This window comes from Trichoderma citrinoviride (assembly GCF_003025115.1).
Source record: "Trichoderma citrinoviride strain TUCIM 6016 unplaced genomic scaffold BBK36scaffold_8, whole genome shotgun sequence".
NCBI lineage: Eukaryota > Fungi > Ascomycota > Sordariomycetes > Hypocreales > Hypocreaceae > Trichoderma > Trichoderma citrinoviride.
The window spans coordinates 801,776-823,029 of NW_020194716.1; the positions used below are offsets into that span (position 1 = coordinate 801,776).

At 52.5% G+C, this 21,254-nt stretch overlaps 8 protein-coding genes and 2 non-coding genes across 10 annotated transcripts; 2 read left to right on the forward strand and 8 right to left on the reverse strand.

Moving 5' to 3' along the window:
- Positions 1–2,803: 2,803 nt before the first annotated feature.
- BBK36DRAFT_53977 (glycosyltransferase family 64 protein) lies at positions 2,804–3,828 on the forward strand (the record flags this gene model as incomplete). The annotated part of the gene is made up of 2 exons (XM_024898228.1): positions 2,804–2,952; positions 3,075–3,828. The coding sequence occupies 2 exons, from the start codon at positions 2,804–2,806 to the stop codon at positions 3,826–3,828; spliced, it is 903 nt and encodes a 300-aa protein (XP_024749068.1).
- A 1,571-nt stretch (positions 3,829–5,399) lies between these two features.
- Positions 5,400–6,355, forward strand: BBK36DRAFT_1120176 (hypothetical protein; the record flags this gene model as incomplete). The annotated part of the gene is made up of 4 exons (XM_024890668.1): positions 5,400–5,478; positions 5,583–5,629; positions 5,693–5,730; positions 5,791–6,355. The coding sequence occupies 4 exons, from the start codon at positions 5,400–5,402 to the stop codon at positions 6,353–6,355; spliced, it is 729 nt and encodes a 242-aa protein (XP_024749069.1).
- A 366-nt stretch (positions 6,356–6,721) lies between these two features.
- BBK36DRAFT_1169444 (hypothetical protein) lies at positions 6,722–7,746 on the reverse strand (the record flags this gene model as incomplete). Its single annotated transcript, XM_024895313.1, has 3 exons — positions 6,722–7,137; positions 7,224–7,587; positions 7,696–7,746. 3 exons carry the CDS (start codon positions 7,744–7,746, stop codon positions 6,722–6,724), a joined length of 831 nt encoding a protein of 276 aa, XP_024749070.1.
- A 452-nt stretch (positions 7,747–8,198) lies between these two features.
- BBK36DRAFT_t107 lies at positions 8,199–8,270 on the reverse strand. The gene has a single exon. It is a non-coding gene; the product is annotated as a tRNA-Thr (tRNA).
- Positions 8,271–8,762: 492 nt separating this feature from the next.
- Positions 8,763–8,834, reverse strand: BBK36DRAFT_t106. The gene has a single exon. It is a non-coding gene; the product is annotated as a tRNA-Thr (tRNA).
- A 714-nt stretch (positions 8,835–9,548) lies between these two features.
- Positions 9,549–11,084, reverse strand: BBK36DRAFT_1202595 (glycoside hydrolase family 5 protein; the record flags this gene model as incomplete). The annotated part of the gene is made up of 3 exons (XM_024897230.1): positions 10,171–11,084; positions 9,834–10,090; positions 9,549–9,744 (listed from the first exon to the last, which is right to left on the reverse strand). Exons 1-3 carry the CDS (start codon positions 11,077–11,079, stop codon positions 9,549–9,551), a joined length of 1,362 nt encoding a protein of 453 aa, XP_024749071.1. The 5' UTR covers positions 11,080–11,084.
- Positions 11,085–12,772: 1,688 nt separating this feature from the next.
- BBK36DRAFT_1169446 (Ca2+ transporter) lies at positions 12,773–13,930 on the reverse strand (the record flags this gene model as incomplete). Its single annotated transcript, XM_024895314.1, has 2 exons — positions 12,773–13,702; positions 13,760–13,930. 2 exons carry the CDS (start codon positions 13,928–13,930, stop codon positions 12,773–12,775), a joined length of 1,101 nt encoding a protein of 366 aa, XP_024749072.1.
- Positions 13,931–14,415: 485 nt separating this feature from the next.
- Positions 14,416–15,073, reverse strand: BBK36DRAFT_1141695 (PLAC8-domain-containing protein; the record flags this gene model as incomplete). The annotated part of the gene is made up of 2 exons (XM_024893471.1): positions 14,416–14,667; positions 14,735–15,073. The coding sequence occupies 2 exons, from the start codon at positions 15,071–15,073 to the stop codon at positions 14,416–14,418; spliced, it is 591 nt and encodes a 196-aa protein (XP_024749073.1).
- Positions 15,074–17,773: 2,700 nt separating this feature from the next.
- On the reverse strand, positions 17,774–18,832 carry BBK36DRAFT_1120994 (hypothetical protein; the record flags this gene model as incomplete). The annotated part of the gene is made up of 1 exon (XM_024890768.1): positions 17,774–18,832. The coding sequence occupies one exon, from the start codon at positions 18,830–18,832 to the stop codon at positions 17,774–17,776; it is 1,059 nt and encodes a 352-aa protein (XP_024749074.1).
- Positions 18,833–19,629: 797 nt separating this feature from the next.
- BBK36DRAFT_1120507 (hypothetical protein) lies at positions 19,630–20,919 on the reverse strand (the record flags this gene model as incomplete). The annotated part of the gene is made up of 2 exons (XM_024890704.1): positions 19,630–20,085; positions 20,140–20,919. The coding sequence occupies 2 exons, from the start codon at positions 20,917–20,919 to the stop codon at positions 19,630–19,632; spliced, it is 1,236 nt and encodes a 411-aa protein (XP_024749075.1).
- Between the last annotated feature and the right edge of the window lie 335 nt (positions 20,920–21,254).

The following is a 21,254-nucleotide window of genomic DNA, read 5'->3' on the forward strand; positions in this document are numbered from 1 at the left end:
CCGTCCGAATCACAACGATTTTTGCGCTGGTGGTCGGTCATCTTAGGACGAAGCGGTCGTCGAGGCTAAAGCTCGAGCTGTCGTGGGCCAAGTGACAGCGGCACGTTGAAGAAATTGGCAGTTTGGCAGCTTCCAGGGTCAAGGTTGACTCAAGCCCCTAAGGACTTTGCAGCCGGTTAAGGCGATGTTGGGAGAGGGTGTGGTTTCTTTGTTGAGGAGAAGAAGATACTGCATCAGCTAAAGGTAACGTTTCCAGTGAAGTGGTCGAAATCGAATGAGGTCACGATACGATAGGAAGGCAGGCACCACGATAAGCTTGCTGGTCGACTACTTCCTTTCTTGTGACCCCAGCAGATCTACGTGTAACCTCAAGGGACTTTTTTCTAATGTGAGAATTGAAGACAAAAGAACCATTTCCTTCAATTTCGAATCTCTTCAAGGATAATCATCGACTATTGCTGTCGGCCAAATAACTCTTCTCGGCGCAGGTTTCACGTTAACAAGCTCAGCAGCGAGCTGTGAAACTACTAGACGGGCGCCTCTCCTGCACCTCATTTCTGCTCCCAGCGCTTCCCACGCCCTTCTCCTCCGACATGTGCAGAACGAGCGTGGCCTGTTTAGTCTTGCCATGCATCTGGTTAATTGGACTAGCGAGCATTTCGAATTTATCCAGTGCTAGTTTTTGGCCTCACAGTATGAGGCGGACGCCGATGGACGAGCATCTGCTCGCATTCCTCGCGTCTTGGGGCAGATTTTTGCTACCCATGAAACTTCGACGGGACGTTGCCGAGATTGTTACCCTCTTGGCTATGCACCCAACCTCTTGCTTCAAAGGTCCCAATTGACTCGCCTGCAGAGCGCCAACGCTACGAGCCCATCAGCACCTCAATCTACCTCGAGCCGCCTGAGGCTCATCCATGAATTTGTCCGACCCTCTTGCTCTGTTTACAGCCGATGTCCTCGAGTGCACTAAGCACATGCTCCTGCATACCTAGTAAAGATCTAGCTCGCGTTCGTCATGGCTATGAGCCGAAGAAGCAATGTTCAAGCCAGCACATGTGAGATTTTCCTTGCTTCCCATGTGGCGGGTGGGTTTGTGGAAGCCCTGCGCGGTGCCGGGAAGCTTCAGCGAGACAGCCCGGATGGGGGCCCTTGTCCCCGACACATCAGGCGGGCCACGGCCTCGCAGGCGTTCATCTCTAGATCTTACGCGGGACTTTTTTCGGGGTTTGCAGATGGAAGCCGCATACAGTATACGATACGAAATACCTCTTCCGCTTCTTTGCCGGCCGTGATTCGGCTCGTTCATCTCGGGATAAGCACCAGGAAGAATGGCATCTCCCCAGCATTGTGGCTGCATGAGTTGCGCCGAGCGATACTGTTTTCTGTGGTACCTGTAATGAAGGGAGACGGCTCGCATGCAACCTCGGCGCATACGCCGCATTCGAGCATGTGCCTTTGCTCTTTTGTAGGTGTCATTGAAGATGGAGTCGATTGCTGCATCGTCAAGGCATGCACCTAACAACACATATATGGAAGACCAAGCTCGGATGAGAACATGCTGCAAGAACCTATCGCTCATAGCCGAGGCTATGTCAATGATAGAGATTTCTCCTCTCTTCCTCTGTCTCAACACTTTGCCCCCACCGACTGCGCTCTCGTTTCCACCGTATAAGCACCTTAGTCCATGGGTGGCGTCTAGACGATGGATAAAGGTGAGAATATCTGGTGATTGTGATGGGGAGTCTGACTGTGACGAGCCGCTGGGCTAGACGTGGCTATTCTTGCTTTGTCGGGCCAAGGCGAAGCCACTCGGAATTAGTAGATCTCATCTTCCGACCAGTAGCGCTCGAACCGTGTGATTGGGAATGGCTGTGATGGATTAGACTTTTCTTCGTTTACAGAACGAACACCGGCATTGAATCTGCCTTCTACCAGATACTATGTCTCCTGCTGCTCATGGTTCATATTAGTAAAGAATAAGAGGCTGCCCATGGTAAAGTCAGCATCACGGAACATTCGCCGGGTCTTCCTTGTAGGCGTTTATCCGCAGACTGCCCAAGGCCTCCCCAGCTTGAAACGACGCCTCACTGCCATTGGCTGAGCATCGGCGCCGATCGAATGCTTGGCAATGGCAAGACAAGAGTCGCGCATCTGCAGCCCTGACAAGGGCGCCAATGAGAGGCGAGCAAAGTCACCGAGGAGTTGCATGCCGTAATGGAGAGAGGGAAGAGTGTGCATTTACTCGATACTCTTAGGACTAGTGCAGTGATTCGCTAGATGATTCTCTTCCCTCTGTTTTCCATGGGTTAGGTTTCGTAGGCCAGCATCGGGCTCATGTAGAGATAGATACGAAATAATACGAGGCGGACAGCGGTTGAGCCTTCGACAGCCTTCTGCATGCGTCTAAAAGAGGCCTCGCAAGAGCCAGAAAAAAAGTCAAATCCAGGGGTCGATAAACGTCACTGCGCCCGTCACGTGATTCTCCCGAACACCGCGCCCCCTTTCGGTCTGCAACGCATCACACCAGAACTCCCCGTGATCCGCCCTCCTCGACGTGGCAGCTCCCGCCTCATCTTCAATTCTCGTCGCTCGTTCACCCTCGTGTCCCTAAAAGACCGCGTCTTCTGCCATGGTGGCCAAGTACTTCGCCGGCCTGAGGGCGCTGCTCGCCCGCCGGGTCGTCTCGCTGCTGGCGGCCGCCCTCGTCCTGGCCAGCATCATCGTCGTGCTGATCCGAGTCGGCCCGCCCGCGCACCTCAACGATCTCAAGCTTCCGGACGTCAAGCTGCCTGACATCGACATGTCCAAGCTGCCCAACATCCCTGGCTTTTCGGGCCCTTCCGAGCCGATCCACTACGAGCATTGCGATGTCAACAACATCACCGAGCCCCTCAAGCAGTGGAAGGAGGCGCGGAAGCGATACGACAAGCTGATGGATGACAAGTTCACGTAAGTTGGTGCCGGGATCAAAGAGTCCCAATCCCAATGCGACATCGATGTGTCATTGGGGACCGGGCACGGAGTTTACGTTTGACCAATTGCTAACGCCTTTTGCCTTCCTTCTCTTGTAGAATCGCGATGCAGACGTACAAGCGACCTAAGGAGCTCGAAGAGACGATGCGCGTCCTGCTGTCCGAAAAGATCCCCTCGCTGCATGAGATCGTCATCGTGTGGAACAACCTCGACGAGGCACCCCCCGGTAACTTCAAGTCCGAGACGGGCGTCCCCGTGCGCTACCGCGTGTCGGAGCGCAACAGCCTCAACATGAAGCTTCTGCCGGATCCGGACTTCAAGACCAGGGCCGTGCTGCTTTCGGACGACGACGTGTACTATAAGCCGCAGGACCTCGAATTTGCTTTCCAGTCCTGGCGCAAGTTTGGTCGGTTCCGCTTGACGGGCGCTCTCCCTCGCTGTGCCAATGAGGACAAGGACGGTGTCTGGAAGTACGGCTTCTGCTCCAAGGATAAGGGCCAGGACGTCTATTCGATGATCATAACGAACCTGTGCTTCGCCCACATGTCCTTCCTCGACTTCTACTCGTCGGACAACGAGCTCATGAAGCAGGTGCGCAAGTATGTCGACGACCACTTCAACTGCGAGGATATTGCCCTCAACTATGTCGCGTCGTACCTCACCGGCACCGGGCCTCTGCTGGTCAGCGGCCGCGAAAAGTACGTCAACTATGAGCCGGCGCAGGGCATTAGCAAGAAGCCCGGCCACCTCGAGGCGCGAAGCAAGTGCCTCAACGACCTGACCAAGATGTTTGGGTGCATGCCGCTGGTCAACGAGACGGCTCACATCCAACGCGGCGTTATCGTCTTATAAGTAATCTGATTTCCTCTCTGCAAAACCGAGAGACACGGGAGGGGGGAGAATGGCGTTTTTAAAGTCCGAAAAAATAAACCCATCAGCCTATCGCCTACAACTTCAATGGCTTGAATAGCCTATCGATACGAAGCAGGCCAGGGGGTTTCGTCTCTGGTGGAGTTTCTTACGCGTCACTCCAGTCAGACGCCCAATCGTCGATGCCCCGGACGGGGGTGGATGGACGGGTAAAACGGAGTCGATTTCTTGGCGCGGGAAGTCTTGTTTATGACTGGGAATAGAGGGGGTTTCGTGTGCATACAAGTAAGTGTTTTTTTGTAAAAAGAGGTTTCATGGAGCATGTTTTTCGTTTTATATAGTCAGTTAAGAGTTTTGATGAGACGATGCTAAATGTGTAGAAATTGATTGAACCTTGTATGAATCTGGCTGCTTGATGTATTATGAAGTAGCTGTTGCTCGCCTCGACTCTTCAATAGCCTCAAATTATGACGGCCCTAGTTTAACCACTCCCCCCATGTTTCTTGAACAAATACACAATGCCAACTTATTGTGCCCGCCAACTTCAGTCGTCTCCAGAGATTGTATACGCAGTCCCTTCAGTAACTCTTCCATCTCTCTACTGGATCTCTTCCATGATCGCCAACACCGTTGCTTCATTCTCATCGCCAACTCTTCTGACCTCAGCTCTCCTCACCCCAACTCGTTTTTCCCCAACTTTGAGCGCCCCCCCTGTTCCCGGAAGCCGCGTAATACCGTCGGCCCTCGCTACCCCCATGCGGATCCAGGAGACTTAGTATCTTGAAAATCTGCGGGGGAGAAAGGACAAGCCGCCAAAGAAAACGCCGCCCAATTCTCCAGCTGGCCATCCTTGTTCTCTCCACAGGAGGTGTTTCTTGGCATGCACACCATGACTCAGATTAGAACCGCAGCATTGAGGGACATGAAAAGAAGACGAGGCGGGCCATTAGGTACAAAGTGTGTTATGAGGTGATTCAGGTGTGTATTGTAGCATCATTGGCATCCTGGATGCTGCTCTGGCTCGAATCCGTACCTGAGGCCAGTGATGCAAGTGCCGATCGGAAGCATCCAGCTCGACGTGCGGAAGACTCCGACAACTTTCGCGGAAACCTTCCTGAAAGAAGTAGGCGGCATGAAGGCAGCACAAACTGAATACACTTCAAAGCACAATCTATCCATCTAAAAACAATCAAAAGAACGGAAACATCCGTCGTGGAGGAACAAGGATCAAAACCCCCTTTCCGCACATGACGCACAGATTCCGGCCAAGGAAGCCTAATCCAATTCCCCAGGCCCGCGAGCTTTTGTGCGAACTTGAAGTAATGCCGAAGGAAGGCAATGAATGCTACTACAATCAATCTACTTGCGCCCTTTGCTGGGGGGGCGGGGTTCTGCCCGCTTTTGCAGCTTCAAATTGGGAGATTTGTAATGTGCGCAGATCATAGGAAAAGCTGAACAACATCTCGAAATCTTATAAGATGGCATGAGTTGTATGCCTTTTTTTTTCCGTTGTTGATATCGGGATATTGTTTGTCGCGGTAGAATCAGCAGCCATGGCCTCTCAGCAAATTACTCTGTTCGACTTGCCCAGCAAGGGGCCCAACGCCTCATGGTCTCTGAATCCGTGGAAGAGTGAGTTGTCCCTGGCGAGACAAGTTGATGCACACATGTGTTTCTATACAGAGTCTCACATGTAATCTCCTCCTCCTCTGAACTCAGGGCCAACGCAGCCATAGCACGCTTGCTCTTGACCTACAAGGGCCTCGACTACAAGACAGAATGGGTACATCACCATCAGACATCCATGGATGCACCCTTCAACAACCACGGCTAACAGCACAACAAGCTCAACTACCCGGAAATCGCACCACGCCTCAGGCCGCAGTATGAACCACTCAAGCATCACCAACCAGAAACCCAACTAACACAAACTCCCATCACCAGCCTCCCACCCAACGAAACAGGCAGAGCATACTCCATCCCCGCCATCCTCTTCCCAGACGGAACGTACATGATGGACTCGCACAAAATCGCAGCCGCCATCGAACAGGGCTACCCATTTCCCCCCATCCACCTCGAAGCCCCGATCCTCCCCAAGATCGAGCATCTCACACAGGAAGCCATCAGGCCCCTCTACCCCCTCCTCATGCACAAGATCTCGCAGGTCATCCTCCCCGACAAGAGCTACGACTACTGGGTCGGCCAGTATGTCCGCGAGCTCGGCATGCCGCTCGACGAGTACGAGCGCCAGTTTGGCGGCGAAAAGGCCTGGGCCGCGGCTCGGCCGGCGTTGAGCGAGTTGACGGAGCTTTTGAAGGAGGCTGAGGGAGGCCCGTTCTTCCTGGGCAGGGAGGTAAGTTATGCGGATTTCGTGTGGGTGGGAGGATTGGTGTTTGTGAAGCGTGTTGATGAGGGGGTGTTTCGGGAGTTGCTGGAGAGGACGGGGGCGGGAGAGGTGCATGAGAGGCTGCTCGAGGCGTGTGAGCCTTGGTTGAAGAGGAATGACTAATGATTGCGTGTGGCTGTTTGCTTGACGGGCGTCTCTTGAGAGGGTTGGGGATGATGATTGTATGATGGTTGAGCAATGCTTTGAGGGACAGCAAGTAGAAACACTGAGATAGAGAAGTGTGAAGTGTGAGTATCAATCGTTCCGCTCAAGCTATGCGATAATTTACGTGCTTGCTCGTCCGGTCGTCCCAACAAAACCCTAATCCTATGACGGCACTCGTCCCAACGCGATTCATAAATCCTATCCCATATAGATCGCATATCGTAGCCCTGTAGTATCCCATATCCTCCAAATCAATGGTAATGCCAACGCCGAAAACAAAAGAAACTGCCGATGAAACATGCCCAAACGCCTCAGACAAGGTACCTACTTGCCCCCCATCATCCCCCCAAGCCCAAGAACCGCCACGTCCGCCTCCGAGCGCTCCAGGAAGCCCATCTTCTTCGTCTCCTCCCCCATCGACAAGCTCCCCTTGGCCCACTCGCCAATGAGCTTGCGCGCCTGCCAGATCGCCAGGTGCTTGTTGTGCTTGTGGATCTTGGCCACGACCTTGGCTTGCAGGCCCTTGCGCAGCTCCCCGATCCAGTCGCCGGCCGCCCAGCGGACGTCTCGGCGCGAGATGGGGCAGAAGGCCTCGGGCTGGCCGGAGAGTTCGTCGACGATGGAGAACTCGAGCTTGAACATGGGTGGGTTGCTGCAGTAGGTGGCCACGGCAGAGACTGTCGCTGCGCAGAGAGAGCCGGCGTCGCAGTCGGCGATGTCTGCGTGTTCTTGAGGTTTTCCTGTAGTCGTTTCCTCATTAGCATGATGACCAATTGATAGCAATTCAATAGTGAGTGAGTCCAGGTAAATGGAGGAAGACACCCACCGCACACTCGTCCTGCGACAACATCCGCCTCCACCAAGAAATCCAGCTCCGAGCGCAGCAATGACCCAGCCTTGCGACTCGACCAGTCGTTAAACACGGCGTCCAAGAACCCGTCAATGCTCTGCCTCGTCTTGGTCAAGCTGGCGTTCGGATCCGTCGCGCTGCCGCACGCGTGCAGAATCTCATAGCACTTCTTCAGCTGCGCCTCGTTCAAGTCGTCCGCGCTCCTGATGGGCACCGCCTCGAGCGGGTAGTCGTCGCCGGCCTCGATGGCGTCAAACAGCCTGTCGCGCTCCGTCTTGAGCCTGCGCGGCGCCCGCCGGGGAGGCGTCGAGGCGATGGAGATGGGCGGCGAGGCCGAGCGCTTGACGACGGTGCGCTGCGGCGTGGACGAGGTGATTTCCTGGATGCGGTTCGCGTCGGCGATGGAGGGCGCGCGCCGGCGGAGGTCGCGGTACGTTCTGGACATGACGTCGTTGATGAGCTCGTTGATGTCCTGCGGGCGCAGGGAGACCATCTCCATGTTCTTTTGGGGGGTTATGGCTGCAGCGTTGTGGTGATGGTGATGTTGCGGTTTCTGGTGGATGACCCCGTGGTTTGCGTGAGGGGGGAAGAGGTAGAGGAAGCATCGTGCTTCACCTCGGAGAGGAGCAGAGGGAGCTCAAAAGCGGTGAGATGCGAGGCTGCGGCTTCACGGCTTTGGTTCTACCCAGACTGGTTGACTGACGGGTGACTGGCATCTGGCAGCCAGTGCTCATCCAGGTGATGCAGCCATGAGTGGTGATGCCACAGAACATGTCATTCCGGAGTGATTATGGACAACGATTTCTTTTCTAGCATGATTAGTGTGTTAGCAGCGACGATTAGATCAGAAGACAAAAAGATGCACGTACATGAGGATTGAAAAGTCTGGATATCACGATCGTGATGCTCAAGGGTTTCTTACACGATGTTTACCAGAAAGACAAAAAGAAATGCCCCCGCACAGATTTGAACTATGGACCTTTGCATTACAAGTGCAACGCTCTACCCCTGAGCTACAAGGGCACTTTTATGGGGAATCGCGCTAGCGTAACCCTCTTGGGAAATCGCCACAATTTGCGGCTTATAAAGTCTCATTGATTACGCTTAGTCAGTTGGAAGTTCTTGTACTCCACCAACTGTGCAGCAAAACCCTCAAAATATCGGGTAAGGCGCCTTTCCCTCGAATTTCGTCAAAGTAGATAAGCAGAGATGGAAGGATTTCCAGCAGTCTCACAGCACGTCAGACGCAATGGCTGCCGGATACTACTTGACACGATTTCCGATTCTTCTCCCCGGCATTATTGGCATCGCCCCTCCATTGCTCGAGTCGAACGTCTGTGCTCTGGTGGGCGTGGTGGCTGCAATATCATCAGGTAGTGCCTCAAAAAGAAACCAAGAACAGGAAATGATGTGAAATGGAATGACGATAAGTACTGAGTGAGGTCAGCGGAATAAGATATTTGAGGACAAAATTTACAGTCAAAAAAAAGCAAAAAGTTGAAACTTATAGTCTCGTGCCCCCACACAGGATTGAACTATGGACCTTTGCATTACAAGTGCAACGCTCTACCACTGAGCTATAAGGGCTTGAAGTTGACTTTCGAGGCGCATATACTCTTTATATTCCTTACGCAGCCGTTTTGTCGGCGCCCACCACGTCGCTGGGAACTCGATTGTTAAATGTCGAGAAGCCGTAAGGAACGTCTGTAATAAACTGATGTATTAGTATTTCTACTAATCAGGCCTCAACATGCGTCTTTCTCAGTTTGCAAGCTAAAATTAATATATCCAAAACTTCGTGTCTGGCCCAAGTAGACCAGTATGTAGAGGTCTTTGTTAGAAACGTCCTCCTCTAAACCATGGGGTATAAGTGCCTTTCCCCTAAGCTGGGACCAGCAATAACGGCGGAAATATCCATCGAGCTCCTGGTTGGAACAGGCATTCAATCTGTTTATAACGTTGTTTCTCATCATGGTGAGTAGGCTTTCCTATTGTCATCGATGTCCTTGAATATTATGTTCGTCTCTGAGCTGCACACATGCTAAAGAAGACGAGCTGTTGACAATAAAGGGTGCCATTTCGTATTGATACTAGAGTATGACTCATCAGGTATACAGGATTCAGAATGACACAGTTTGAAAGTTCCACCATTAAGATCATTTTTGGTGAATTTCTACCAGATCACTTTGACATAAGGTACTAGAACAAGTCCTCTCCCCTCATACGAACTGGTTAGGTTGCCAAAGGTAAACTTAGGCCATACAGAGAACAGCATCATCAAGTCCACCAGGAAACCAACGGTCACCCAGTACTTCTAACACTTCCCAGTTGCTGGCCCAGCGTGGTGGCAGACGCCGTCAACACACGTGTAATCCGCATTACACGGCTGGGATGCGCTGCAGTCCCAACCACCACACCCCCAGGTGCAGTCCTTGCAGTATCCTCCCACGCAAGAGTAAGCCGACTGGCAAGGAGACGAACTGCTACAGCTCCAGCCCTCACAGCTACAAGAAAACCCCATTGTCAGTTTTTGTTCTTCTCACACGGACAACAAACATGACGCAAAATGATGCATGGAAAACTTACCCCCAGGTACAGCTGTCACAGGGGTAATCGTTGGTCGGAGGCGGAGGAGGAGGAGGTGGGTTAGAACCTCCTCCATTCGGGGGCGCGCCAACGAAGCTCCAGTCCTGTTTAGTCGTCTCACTGTTTGCTTGGGAAATGGCATATTGTAGGTTTCCCTTGCCGCTGTTGAAGCCGACCTCGAAGCCGTCGTAGTATTCGCAGCAGCCACTGCTGCAGGACTGGGTACCGTCTGATCCCGGGATCATTTGCCAGTATGTCTTCCCAGTTGGTTGTTAGATAGGGGTACAATATGAAAGAATATGTAAGATTGGCGTTCTAGTAGTGGAATTGTACACACCCATGGAATTCCTTGCGCATTGAGAGAGGCAGCTTGATCGTTGAAGTCAGAGGCATAGTCAGTCTGAACCCCCCATTCTTCGACGTGGAGCAGCTTGTTGTTGGACGCAGCAGTAGACTCAAAGCCTGGCAAAAGAGCACCCCAGGTATTCGCTTGGCCAACATAGGCATGGATGCTCATGATATCAATGTCCGAGCAAGTCAAGGCCTTCTTGAGCAAGTTGTAACCGTGTGACTGATCACCTCCAATACCTCCGGTGGCAACCTTGATGTTAGAGTCCGTGATGTACTTCTTAAAGTTCGTTGCTCGGTTGCAGAGCCAGTTCGAAGGATCACCGTTGGCCCCATCAGAGGTAAACTGGAAAGGCTCGTTCTGGAGATCAAACGCCAGGATAGCCTCGGACCAGTTCCCCCACTGCAAGCCGCTGCTGGGAGACGTGTACGTCAAGATGGCCTTGATACGGGCGTCGTATTGCTTCTGAGCATCGGAGTTGTCATAGAATGAGGTCCAGTACGTATTGCAATAAACATCGCAGCCGTTACCCTTGGTGTTTTGATCGTGGATCACGTTCCCGTCGTGGGGAGAGATGATGGCCTTCATCCCCTTTGCCGCCAGTTGCGCGAGAACTTTGTCGACCTTGGCCAGAGAGTCCCAATTGTACTGGCCGATGGTTGTTTCGAAATCCTGAACGCTTGTGACGACATTGCTGCCTTTGACGCAGCCGGTGTCGATCTCGTTGATCCAGATGCGAACAACCTTGGCTCCGTAGCTGGCGAGAGTGTCGATGTAGTAGGCTTGGTCGGTCGCCGAAAGACCTGGGAGAAAATACAGGCTAGATCCCGCAAAGGAGTTTGAAGCGGTCGCGAGACCAGAGGCGGCCAGAGCGTAGGCCGCAATGTTCAACTTCATGATGGCCTGTTATCGCAGAGAGTGTTTCGACGAGGAATGAGGCTCTGGACTGTTTTTGAGTGTCCTGAAGATTCCAAACATCCTGAAAGGAGCGACAAGACCATCTTCTTATAGTTTTCTCTATCAATCATAGTATTCTCTGTCAATAACAAGCCTTTTATTTCACACATACAGATTCAACACGACTAGGCTCGACGACGCATGTCGCTTCCATTCGATACAAAGTACAAGTTGAGGCTGTCGTCCATCCCCACGTAAGAGCGCTTGCCAGCTCGGTCAGCGATCCTCCGTCCATCTTCAATCAGGCAAACGGAACGTAGTCCTCCGTGCTGAATATGGTCTAATTCAGGTCTGTAGCTGTCTTTCGGCACTCGTCAGACGCTAGAGGCTGGATGCCGTGCTCTTCCGCCCAGGACAACCAGCGACAGCCCGAGAACAAGCATCTTGATTCGACTCGAGTCTGTTTCATCTTCCCTTTTCAGCAACTTAGGATGCCGTTTGTTGCCGCTCGTAATTCGGCCCGACTGATGTATCAAGTGCCTCGTAAAAAGCGGAATTGATGCGTCCTCACGTTTCTCTGCCTGCTGTCAAGAGGATTCGCGTTCGTGGCTTGACAGCTGACACAAGTTATGTTGCATTGGCCTAGGGCGAGCTTGTGATGACTACCAGGGTGCAACTCCTACACCGCGAAATGGGCCCGATTTGGGTATTGCGGGCTGCGGTGAGGAACTCAAAATGCCAATTGTCGTGTTTACAGCATCTAAAGAAACACTTAGGATTCTGTCAGAATAATAGGAACTTTAATGGTGCTTAGTCTTCGTCAACCTCTGTGAATGTAGACTCCCATGCCCCGGGTAATTGAATCTTGTCCTTGGTTGTTCGCTGCAGCCATTGAAGCTTATACCAATTAGACTATATACTATATATCTTGGCGAATAGACTCAAGCATATGGCCACAGTTGAAACAAACCCTCGAAAGCAGTCACTCTTCAGCCTTGGCCTATACGTCTCACCAAGTTGTGTCCACCCATGTTACATGTAGCATGCTGCACCCCCGCTCAGGGCTTTTAACAGCGAAATAGCTTCACTATAACTTGGGCTGGCTTGTGATTCCAGGTCGCATTAACGCATGGACGATCCCCCACGTAACTCGCGAGTCGTAAACACAGCTGAGTGTCTTAACTGCCGCGGAACCGAGATCATACCATGTCAGGCCGTGCATCAAGTCAGTACGGACGTCTCGGCTAGCATCCTACGTCTTCGATACGAGGGCTATAGCCGTCGAAGGCTTTCACTGGTTGACTTTACGAGTCGCATAGTATACATGTAAGGTATAGGCTGGTCAAGATGATCAAGTAACAGCGAGGCCAGGGATATGCGCTGTCAACCAAGCATGGCGATTGGAGCACTAGATCTCAGCCGCAAACAACCAGCTTCCCTGTAAGGTTTAAATTCGGGATATCCTTTCGTATCACATTGATGTCGTTCAGAGTAAATGGTGCTCTGATCCTTACGTACAAATAATAAGGAAGAGTTCCGCTATGCAAAAATTGTAGCATGGTCAGAACCGCATTGACTATATCGGGCTGAGCCACGAGAAGCGGTACCTATCAAATGGTCATTGCACATACAGGTTGCCATACCTCGGATATATCGAGCATTGCATGATGAGCTCCTCTCGATCCTCCACATGCTAATCTGCCACTCCGTGAATGACGGTAAACTCCAACACGATAAATGCAATGTAGCAAACAATCATGAATCCTCCGATCCAGCGGGGGAAGCCCGCCCCGAACCAAACCGTCGCTGTAAACGCAGCCGTTGAAGCCCACAAGACAACCAACTCCGAGACGGCCACATTGCCTCCATCCAAGTCACCCTTTGTGTCGATCATGATGATGCCGCAACAAAGTGATAAAAGAAAAATGTTGCTCCCGGCACAGTTGGCTACAAGAATCCCTGGGTGGCCGCGGTAGCCACTCACAACAGCGACGAACTTCTCAGGCAGCGTTGTGGCGATGGCAATGATGATGACGCTGAAGAGAATGTCGGAGATGCCGAGCCGGTCAATGATGTTCATTGCTGCTTGGGAAATTACGTAGCCGGCAAGGCATATGGCAAGGAACCCAAAAGCCAGATAAAGGCTATGATACGCGAGCCGGTGACGATCGCGGTGTGGGTGTGCCCTCACGGATGTGCCAGGGCTGTTGGCGAGCAAGCCTCTCGAACTCGCCATAGATCTCGCGTCGTCATCTTCAGCTTCATCTTCATCTCCATCTTCATCGCTGGCGTCCGAGTCCTCTGGCGCCGTGAGGACCCCTCGACCAATGGCCACAGCGATGAGTACGAAATAGAAGCCGAACGCCACCACCAAAAGTGGCCCGCAAACTAACCAGGTGATTCTCGTCGAGAAGTAGATGGCCGGAGCCACTGCCGTTGTCAAGGCGAGAGTCAAGAGAGAATAGATCTGAGAGCTCCTGTCGAACTCGACCGTTTTCCCCTTCTCACAACATAACAGACCGAGAGAGAAAGCGCCGAGGATGTTGGAAATGGCAGCGCCAATCACGTTCCCCATTGCCAATGAAGAGCGGCCCTGCGCCAGAGACGCGACGACGACAGCAAGCTGGTGACATTAGTTTTCATTGCGGACAAAGAGATGTCGATGTAGGCCAGTTGTTACCTCTTCCCATTCTGCGCCTGCTGTGAGGAGGCTGATGATCAACTCGGACACGCCGATGCGGCTTGCGACGGCGGCGGTATGAGTGATGAACTTGTCAGCACCGAACTCGAGCAGGAACAGGGTTGATGTGAAGGCCCCGATATTGAACGCAAGACCGTCTGTTTGTGCCATCTCGAGGAACGCCGCGACTCTTGTACATGTATCATGGAGTTTATTTTTCTGTAAATCACAGTTGAGAAAACATAAATAAGCAATGGCTAACACTATCCATGATCACAAATGGCCAAATGCCAATAAGTCGGAGGTAGTCGGAGGTCACTAAATGACATCAAGCTGATGTCGACGGGGAGCTTGCACGTAAGCCGGCGGGGAGCACAAAGATACACGAACTTAGAAGAGCAGTTCCAGGAAGTCAAGGTCAAATGAAAGCCCTGGCACGATAAACGAGTTGAAAGCATCTTGTTCCATGGAATTGCAGATAACAAAGGCAAAATTAAAGAATAACTGAGCCAGAAGCTTGGGTATCCATCGGCACATTCCCATCAGCCCATGAACACGCCAGTCCGTCCCCCATAGATTACAGTCTTGAGCCATAATCCACATCATTACTTTTCCGTATAAACTTGATAGAATCATAGGCAAAGGAGAATTCAGGTCTAGTTGGCTCCAGGATACACCATGCTGTTGTTGGACTTGTACTGCTCCGAGCTGCCGTTCCTCAGGAGAGCCTCACGATGCTCCGTCTCCTTCTCGAGCTGAATCAGGTTGCAGCACGCGCAGCACAAGGACTTGAGAATGTCCTCGATGCAGTTGCCCTCGAGATTGTACTTTTCGCGAATCGCGGCACGCTGCATGCTGGCGGGGATCCAGTGAAGAGCGCAGCAGGTAGAGCCGCAGAAGAGGAGGCACTGTAGAGGCAGAAGCATGTCAGGGCGCTATTCTCGCGTGGAAGCGTGTAACAGTATAAGGACATACGGAGGTGTTGACAGGCTCATAGCCGTCCATGTTGCCATTCTTGTTGACGCGGTGGTGCGTCTTGCCAAAGGTGACGCAAGGAACACAGCAAGTGATGAGGCAAAGATCAATGGGGTTGAAGCAGTCAAACAGGTGGGTAGCCCAGCTGAGAGCGCCGGCAGGAGATTTCGAGTTGACGTGCTCGCCAGGTCGAGACAGCACATCGTTGAAGCGATCCTTCCAGTGGTTCACATCGTTGTCGTCGATAGGGCCGCCTTTGGGAGGCGTCGTGGAGGATTGGACGGAGGCCGGAGCAGGGGCCGCAACGGGGGCAACGGGGGTCTCAGCAGAAGCAGACATTGCGGTGGTTATGGGGTTTGGGTATCAAAAGAGGAGGTTTAGAAGATGTGAATGAGTGACTAAAAGAGTGGACAAGAGAAGGCAGCAAGATTAGAGAGCGTGAAGATGGGTGAAAGCAAGAGAACCGAAGAACAAAGCGACTGATAGCTTTTATTAGCGAAATATATACAGACAAACGATTCAAAGCAGAGGTACTAGCTCAAAAGCCACTCATTCCTTTTATTCCATCATTCGACACTTGACATGCAGCCACAAGATGAGCAGTCCCCCACAAGGCAGACCGACGACCCGTGATGCTAATCTAAGGGGTGTAAAACTCAGCCGTAAGATTGCCGTTCAATCCCGCCGACGGAGGCTGCCAGTGGCTGTTTGAGCTTGCTTCTGACAGGACAAAGCTTGTCCAGGCCCACGCGCGAGACCTCGATCATGGCCATTGGCTCTCTTCACGGTCCGCCTAGAGTAGACAGCACCTACGCTCAGACACATTTGCATTCTAGCGTGGAGACGACTTCTGTTCAGCCCTGTAGGCTAATCTCAGCGGCGTCTCATGGCAGTTGGGCTTGGAATAGATAGCTCTGCCCGGGCTAGGTTCTTGGGTGTTAAGGGCCGTAAGTGTGAAGCTGCAGGCATGGAGAGGTCGAAAAGGGCGATGGACTTGAGCAAGCTTCGTCTTCATCATCCAACAAGGACAATGAGCTAATAGCATATTTAAGCTTATAGAGCCAGTATGAGAAGAAACAGGGGCCATCTTGCAGGAAAGATTATCGTGTCGCTGGTACGATAAGTTTGATGGAGACGATACATCAACCCGACTCGCATACTACACAATCATAGGCCGATGCCGAACATAGCGTGTCCCCCCGGCAGTCGTATTTCCGCCATTCGACAAGTCACAGGTTCTCGCTTGAGCCGGGCAGCCAAAAGGAAGCTCGCGCAGAGTCACGAGCTGCCTTGGAAACCCTGCCTGTAAGTACGTACTGACGGCATTTGCGAGGATGTTTGCCTGGGCGAACCGTGAGAGTACCTCATACGAGTAGCCCGATGTTTGCTTTTTCCGGCTTGACTCACATTTGGCGCCACGGCTTGGCTCTAGAAGGAATGGAGGCTTGCATGAGGAAATTGCAGTGAAGCCATCAAGGGTGACGGCTCACGGCGTGGACTGGCCTGTCACAGAAGCATCTCGCGCGTGGCTCTCTCAGCCAAGGTTGATATTTTTAGTCGGCCGGCTTTCGTTGTTGATCAGGGTCTTTGGAGTAGTTTTTGGCTAGCAATGAGAAGTCCACGTTTGGCCTCGACGCTAAATCGAAGCCGGGCCGCGAGATAGAGCCACATATCTGCATGGAACCCATGTTCTATTGGCTGAGATATTGGAACAGGAGAGCAATCGCCCAGTAGGCAGTTCCGCAGTGAATAATAAGGTGGTCTGGGCGGCAGCTGTGGCTTGAGAGCTGAGATGCATGCTGTACTCAAGAGCTTCTGATATCCCGGCAAGATGCTGCTTAGCTCTGCCGGAGTGTTCTACAATCCTTGTTACTTTCTCTTCTTCCTTTCCTCCTTCTTATTTTTCTTCGGCTAGTCGTGGTGAGGCTGAGGTCTGGGGTGCGTGATGAAACCGCTTACGGCAAGGAGTGGTGGAGTTGGGCAAACCGGCAGGCATCCGGCATTGAGAGCACCATGGACGATGGGCGAGGTGGACCTGACAGATGTAGTGAGGCAGTTGTCGGAGCTTTGAAGGGTTGTGTAGAAAATCTTATGAAGCGAACTTGGCTCGCAACGATTGTGGAAGCTTTACGGGGTCAAGCAAGGAGTGATATGCTCAGTCCTGGTGAGTGACTACCACTTACAGCTTCTTCCAATGGGAGAGCTGTGAAATCGTCCGGCAAAGCAATTAACTCCATGATTCTACAGGGATATTACCTACTAGATAGCCTTAGTGACCCATGCTCAACACGGGCTGCCGGTCAATGCTTGGATGCAACAGTGGGACAGCTTGGTATGAACCGGGCATTTCCTCATGTGTGAAGCTGAGAGCCGCAATTCTGGCTTCTTGTTTTTGGAATTGTTGACTTTCAAGGTTGGACGATTCACAATGGGATCTGACATGAGAACATGGCCTCTCGAGGACTCGGACCCTCGTCTTTGGTGTGGCGTCGGTGCGTCACGAATTACAGCCCTGAAGCAATTGTACGAAGAGCTACCTTTACTATGCAGCGTCTAGGAATGAAAGAAAAACGAAGCACCGTAATCATGGATTCCGACTTTGATTCATCCCAATATAACCGTGTCGATGTGAAAATAACGTGGTTACCGAGTCCATGTACTGCTCGAGCGGTCGGCAGAAAATGGACAAGTCATCTCAAAACGAACAGAGTGGGCATGGCCAAAGGACAAAATCGTCGAGTGTAGTGGTTCATAATTCAACGATTCTCTTTAACAAACATTCTATGTATGACATCTCCTTGGTTGAATCTTCAGGCTGTGATAGAACTTACATGTATAGAAAGTCTCCAAACCATCAGCGTGATCAGGCCAAGTCCAGCGGGCTGCAGACTTAGCACCATCGAATCCTATCTTCATGTTGGCCGTCATCATCCACGTCCAGTTCAAGACCGTCTGGACAGACTCTCCCCTCCTCACGGGCAAAGTCGGCCCCCATTAACAAGCCAACACAGTACCTCGTCGCTTCCGAAAAAGACAAACTCAAGCAAAATCAGGCCGCTGATCGACTTCCCGCGGCGTCGCATCAAACTTGTCAGCATGACCACTATACTTCTTGTCCTTGCAAGTCGGAACACAGGGGTTCATCGACCAGGCAACCCCAGAAACGGATGCGTCGAGCTCGAGATTCCATTGCTTGACCAGCTCTGCGCATGGGCCGCCCTTGATGCGAACCACCTTGATCAGCGGCCGCTCTCCTTTGACGTACTTGAGTATCTCGCCGAACGTGCCCATGCCGTCGTATAGTTTGTAGACGCGCTCGTTTTCGATGAGCAGTTCCAGGCACGTCACGCTTGTGAACAGCCCGAGAGCCTTCATGATTGTATCATGAGCCCATTGCAGCTTCGGCATAAACGTCTCATCAGAGTGTTGAGCACAGGTCGTCACCCCGGGCACAGTATCGCAACGCGTGACCCGGCAATTCAACACCTTGTCGTCAAACCTCAGCGTCAAGATCCTGACACTCTTTCCAATGCTCCCGCCAAACAGGACGCTGTCTGTAGACTGAGCCATGGCAAAGATGTCTTCGTCTCCACGGGGAATCTCGCCAAACTCCTTCGTGATGGCGATCTGGAGGCGCTTCTGGCGCCAGTAGGCTAGGCTCCCTTCTTCCCAGAGCTGTCTGCAGGATATCATCAGATTGAAGACGGTGAAGTAGTTGCGGTTGCTGCGCGTGCCTCCGTGTAGCCGCCGGTTGAACCAGAGGAGCTCAATGCTGCTGAGGCACGCGGCGTATCTGTCCCAGGGAATCTTCTTGTTGTGCCAGTGGACTTTGGGGCGCCTGTTGAAGTGGATAAAGTGGATGGATGCGAGGGTGATGGGGTTGTTGTTGCTGTGTCTGTCTTCGTAGTCCTTGATGACCATGAGCAGGTCAAAGTCTCGGTCTTCCCACAGCTCGTGGAAGATCTTGAGGCGGACCTCGAGTGGCATTTTCAGCAGATGCAATCTTGGGTATGACGGAGGGCTTCCTCGCTGGGATGAGACCATTGTGGGAGGATGTTGGCGTGGTCTCTTGACAGAGACCGGGAGTTGCTGAAACATTGTGACAGTGATACCGCGGGGAATGATTTTTCTAGTTGTGAGGCTTGCTTCAACTCTTTATAAAAGGCAGCATATCAACACTGCCGAAGAGCAACAGTATGGTGAGGCCAAGACGGCATCTTACCACCACCACGGGACACATAGCAATAAATAGCCCAAAATGAAAGATCTAGGCAATGCTTCCTGGCAACTCGTGCCTGAGAGGGTGTGATTGCATGCATCGCCTGCAGTAGGAGGACGCAAGCCGAGAGGCAAGGTGACGATGCACACAGTGCGAGGCTGACATCCAGGCAATGATCTGGCTGAGCTGAAAGCAAAATGGCCTGAAAGAAGTTGCTTTTTTCGCCCCTCGTTGTATCGGGCCCAATCATAGCTTCCCACCTGGCAATCGGGGAAGAATCGAGTGAAACATACATGTGCATGGCCTCGTCCATCGCATAGGCGAGGTAGTACCACCGCTGCAACTTTGCAATAGTTGCTGAGCTCGTGTCTGATGATCATATAGAAGAAGGAGCAATTCATCCGGCCTGTCTATGTCTATGCGTATTTTCTTTGTACAAGAAGATTGAATGAATATGAAAAGTCGTGTGGGTGTAGATCGTGATCTCGGATAGGTAGGGAGGTCATGGAATAATGATACAAGTGATCTGATACCTCGGCAACAGCTTCCGAGGTTGAAGATATGTGTAAGTGTGTGTGTGTACGTGTGTGCCTGTGAACCTGCATAAATCTGGAGAGCAACACAAGACAATTCCGCAACACAAGACAGCCGTCTCTCATCCCCACGTGCAGATCGCTTAGAAAGAATGATCCTTCAGGCGGTCCTGCGACGACTGCCCAATCATCTCAACCACCTCCTCGAGCCTCTGCATCAACGCGCCGTCATACGGAGGGGACTCCATCATGGCCATGACAAAAGGCCCCTGGCCGCCCCAGGCGCATGCATGAAGTTCATTGCGCAGCTGCGAGATGAGGCCGTTGACCTCTGCATTCGCAAACAGGCCGGCCGAGTTCATCTCGTGCAGCATGTCCAGCGCAGAGCTCGCATCTCCGAAGCGGCGCCAGTAGATATCCGCCAGCTTGGCGTAGAATGGCGTCGAGACGCCGAGGACAAACGACGGCAAGCCGAGTTCCTTGATTCGGGGAAGGATCTGGAAGATGTATGGAGAGGGACGAGCAAACGCCGAGTCGAAGAGGTCGAGCGCCGTGGTGAGGAATCGCGAGTACAGCGGGCCGTGGATGTTCATGACACGCTCTTCATCCTGCGAAGCCACTTCTGATGCCGCCTGCTCCTGATCCTCGTCAACCTCCGAAAGGGCAGACTGATTGGTTTCCTCCGCCTTTGCCTTCTTTCTGCCCTTTGGGCCACGCGGACTGGTGCCTGACTGCTTTGCCTGGGCAATATGCAGCTTTTCAGGCAGCGAGAAAACTTCTCTTTCCATGACGCTCCACAGCTCTGCATCGGTTTTGCATGCCTTCATTAAAGCTTCCACCCTCTCGCACTCTTTGCTTCGCTCAAGCTCAAGAAGCTCACGCTCAACCCTTGCCGCCTCATCGTCACCCTCCAGCTCCATCATCTGGGCAGCATCCTGCTCTGCCTCTGCGTCCCGCGGCCTGACTTCATGCAGACCCAGGGCAACCTGCGCGGCGTTTTGCAGCGACCTGGGATACCGACTGAGAAACTTGTCCCGGAACTCGGAGATGCGGGCCTTTTCTGCAGAGGAGCGAGCCGAGCTCCGGCTGCTGTCCTTGTCGCTGCTGCTCGCAGGCGCATCGCTCCCAGCCTGGAACCTGCCCTGCAGATGCCGCATCGGGCTTCGTCGCTTTGAGGCGGGCATTTTGCCCTCGGCAATCTCATGGAAGATGCCCCTGAAGATCTGGGCTTCGGATGGCGTGATGGTTGAAACCCGGTCTGCGTCGCTGCCGGCCAGCTCTCGGTCCTCGGCCTCCCACTGGAAGGGAATCGCATTGTCTGCAGGCCTCTTGGTCCGTCTTGCAGTGTGTCTCAGCCGGGCAAAGCTCAGCGCAAACGAGGGACCTCTGGCCGCCAGCCGAAGAGTTTGTGTCTGATACAAGAACGGCAGCATGGTGAGAGACATTGTCAGCAACAAAGACAGGAGGAAAGACTGATGTCTCACAATCCAACTTTTCAGCAGCAACAGTTTCGATTCTTGGAGGCGACTCTGCTGGATATTCAGTAATTACCTTCCAGTATGCTAGTATTTTGCACGGCTAATAGTCGGCAGTTCTCGCCTTTTGATTATGTACCGGCAGGTCCCACTCAAAGTCTCTTCCAGCACTAAAGGGCTGCGCGTGACTTCGCGCCAGAACAATTAACAGAGACGCGGTGCTACGCGATCCCACCAGATTCAGCTCCGGACTCGACTCGCCTCACCCGTCGCTCACCTTTTGCTGCTCTTGG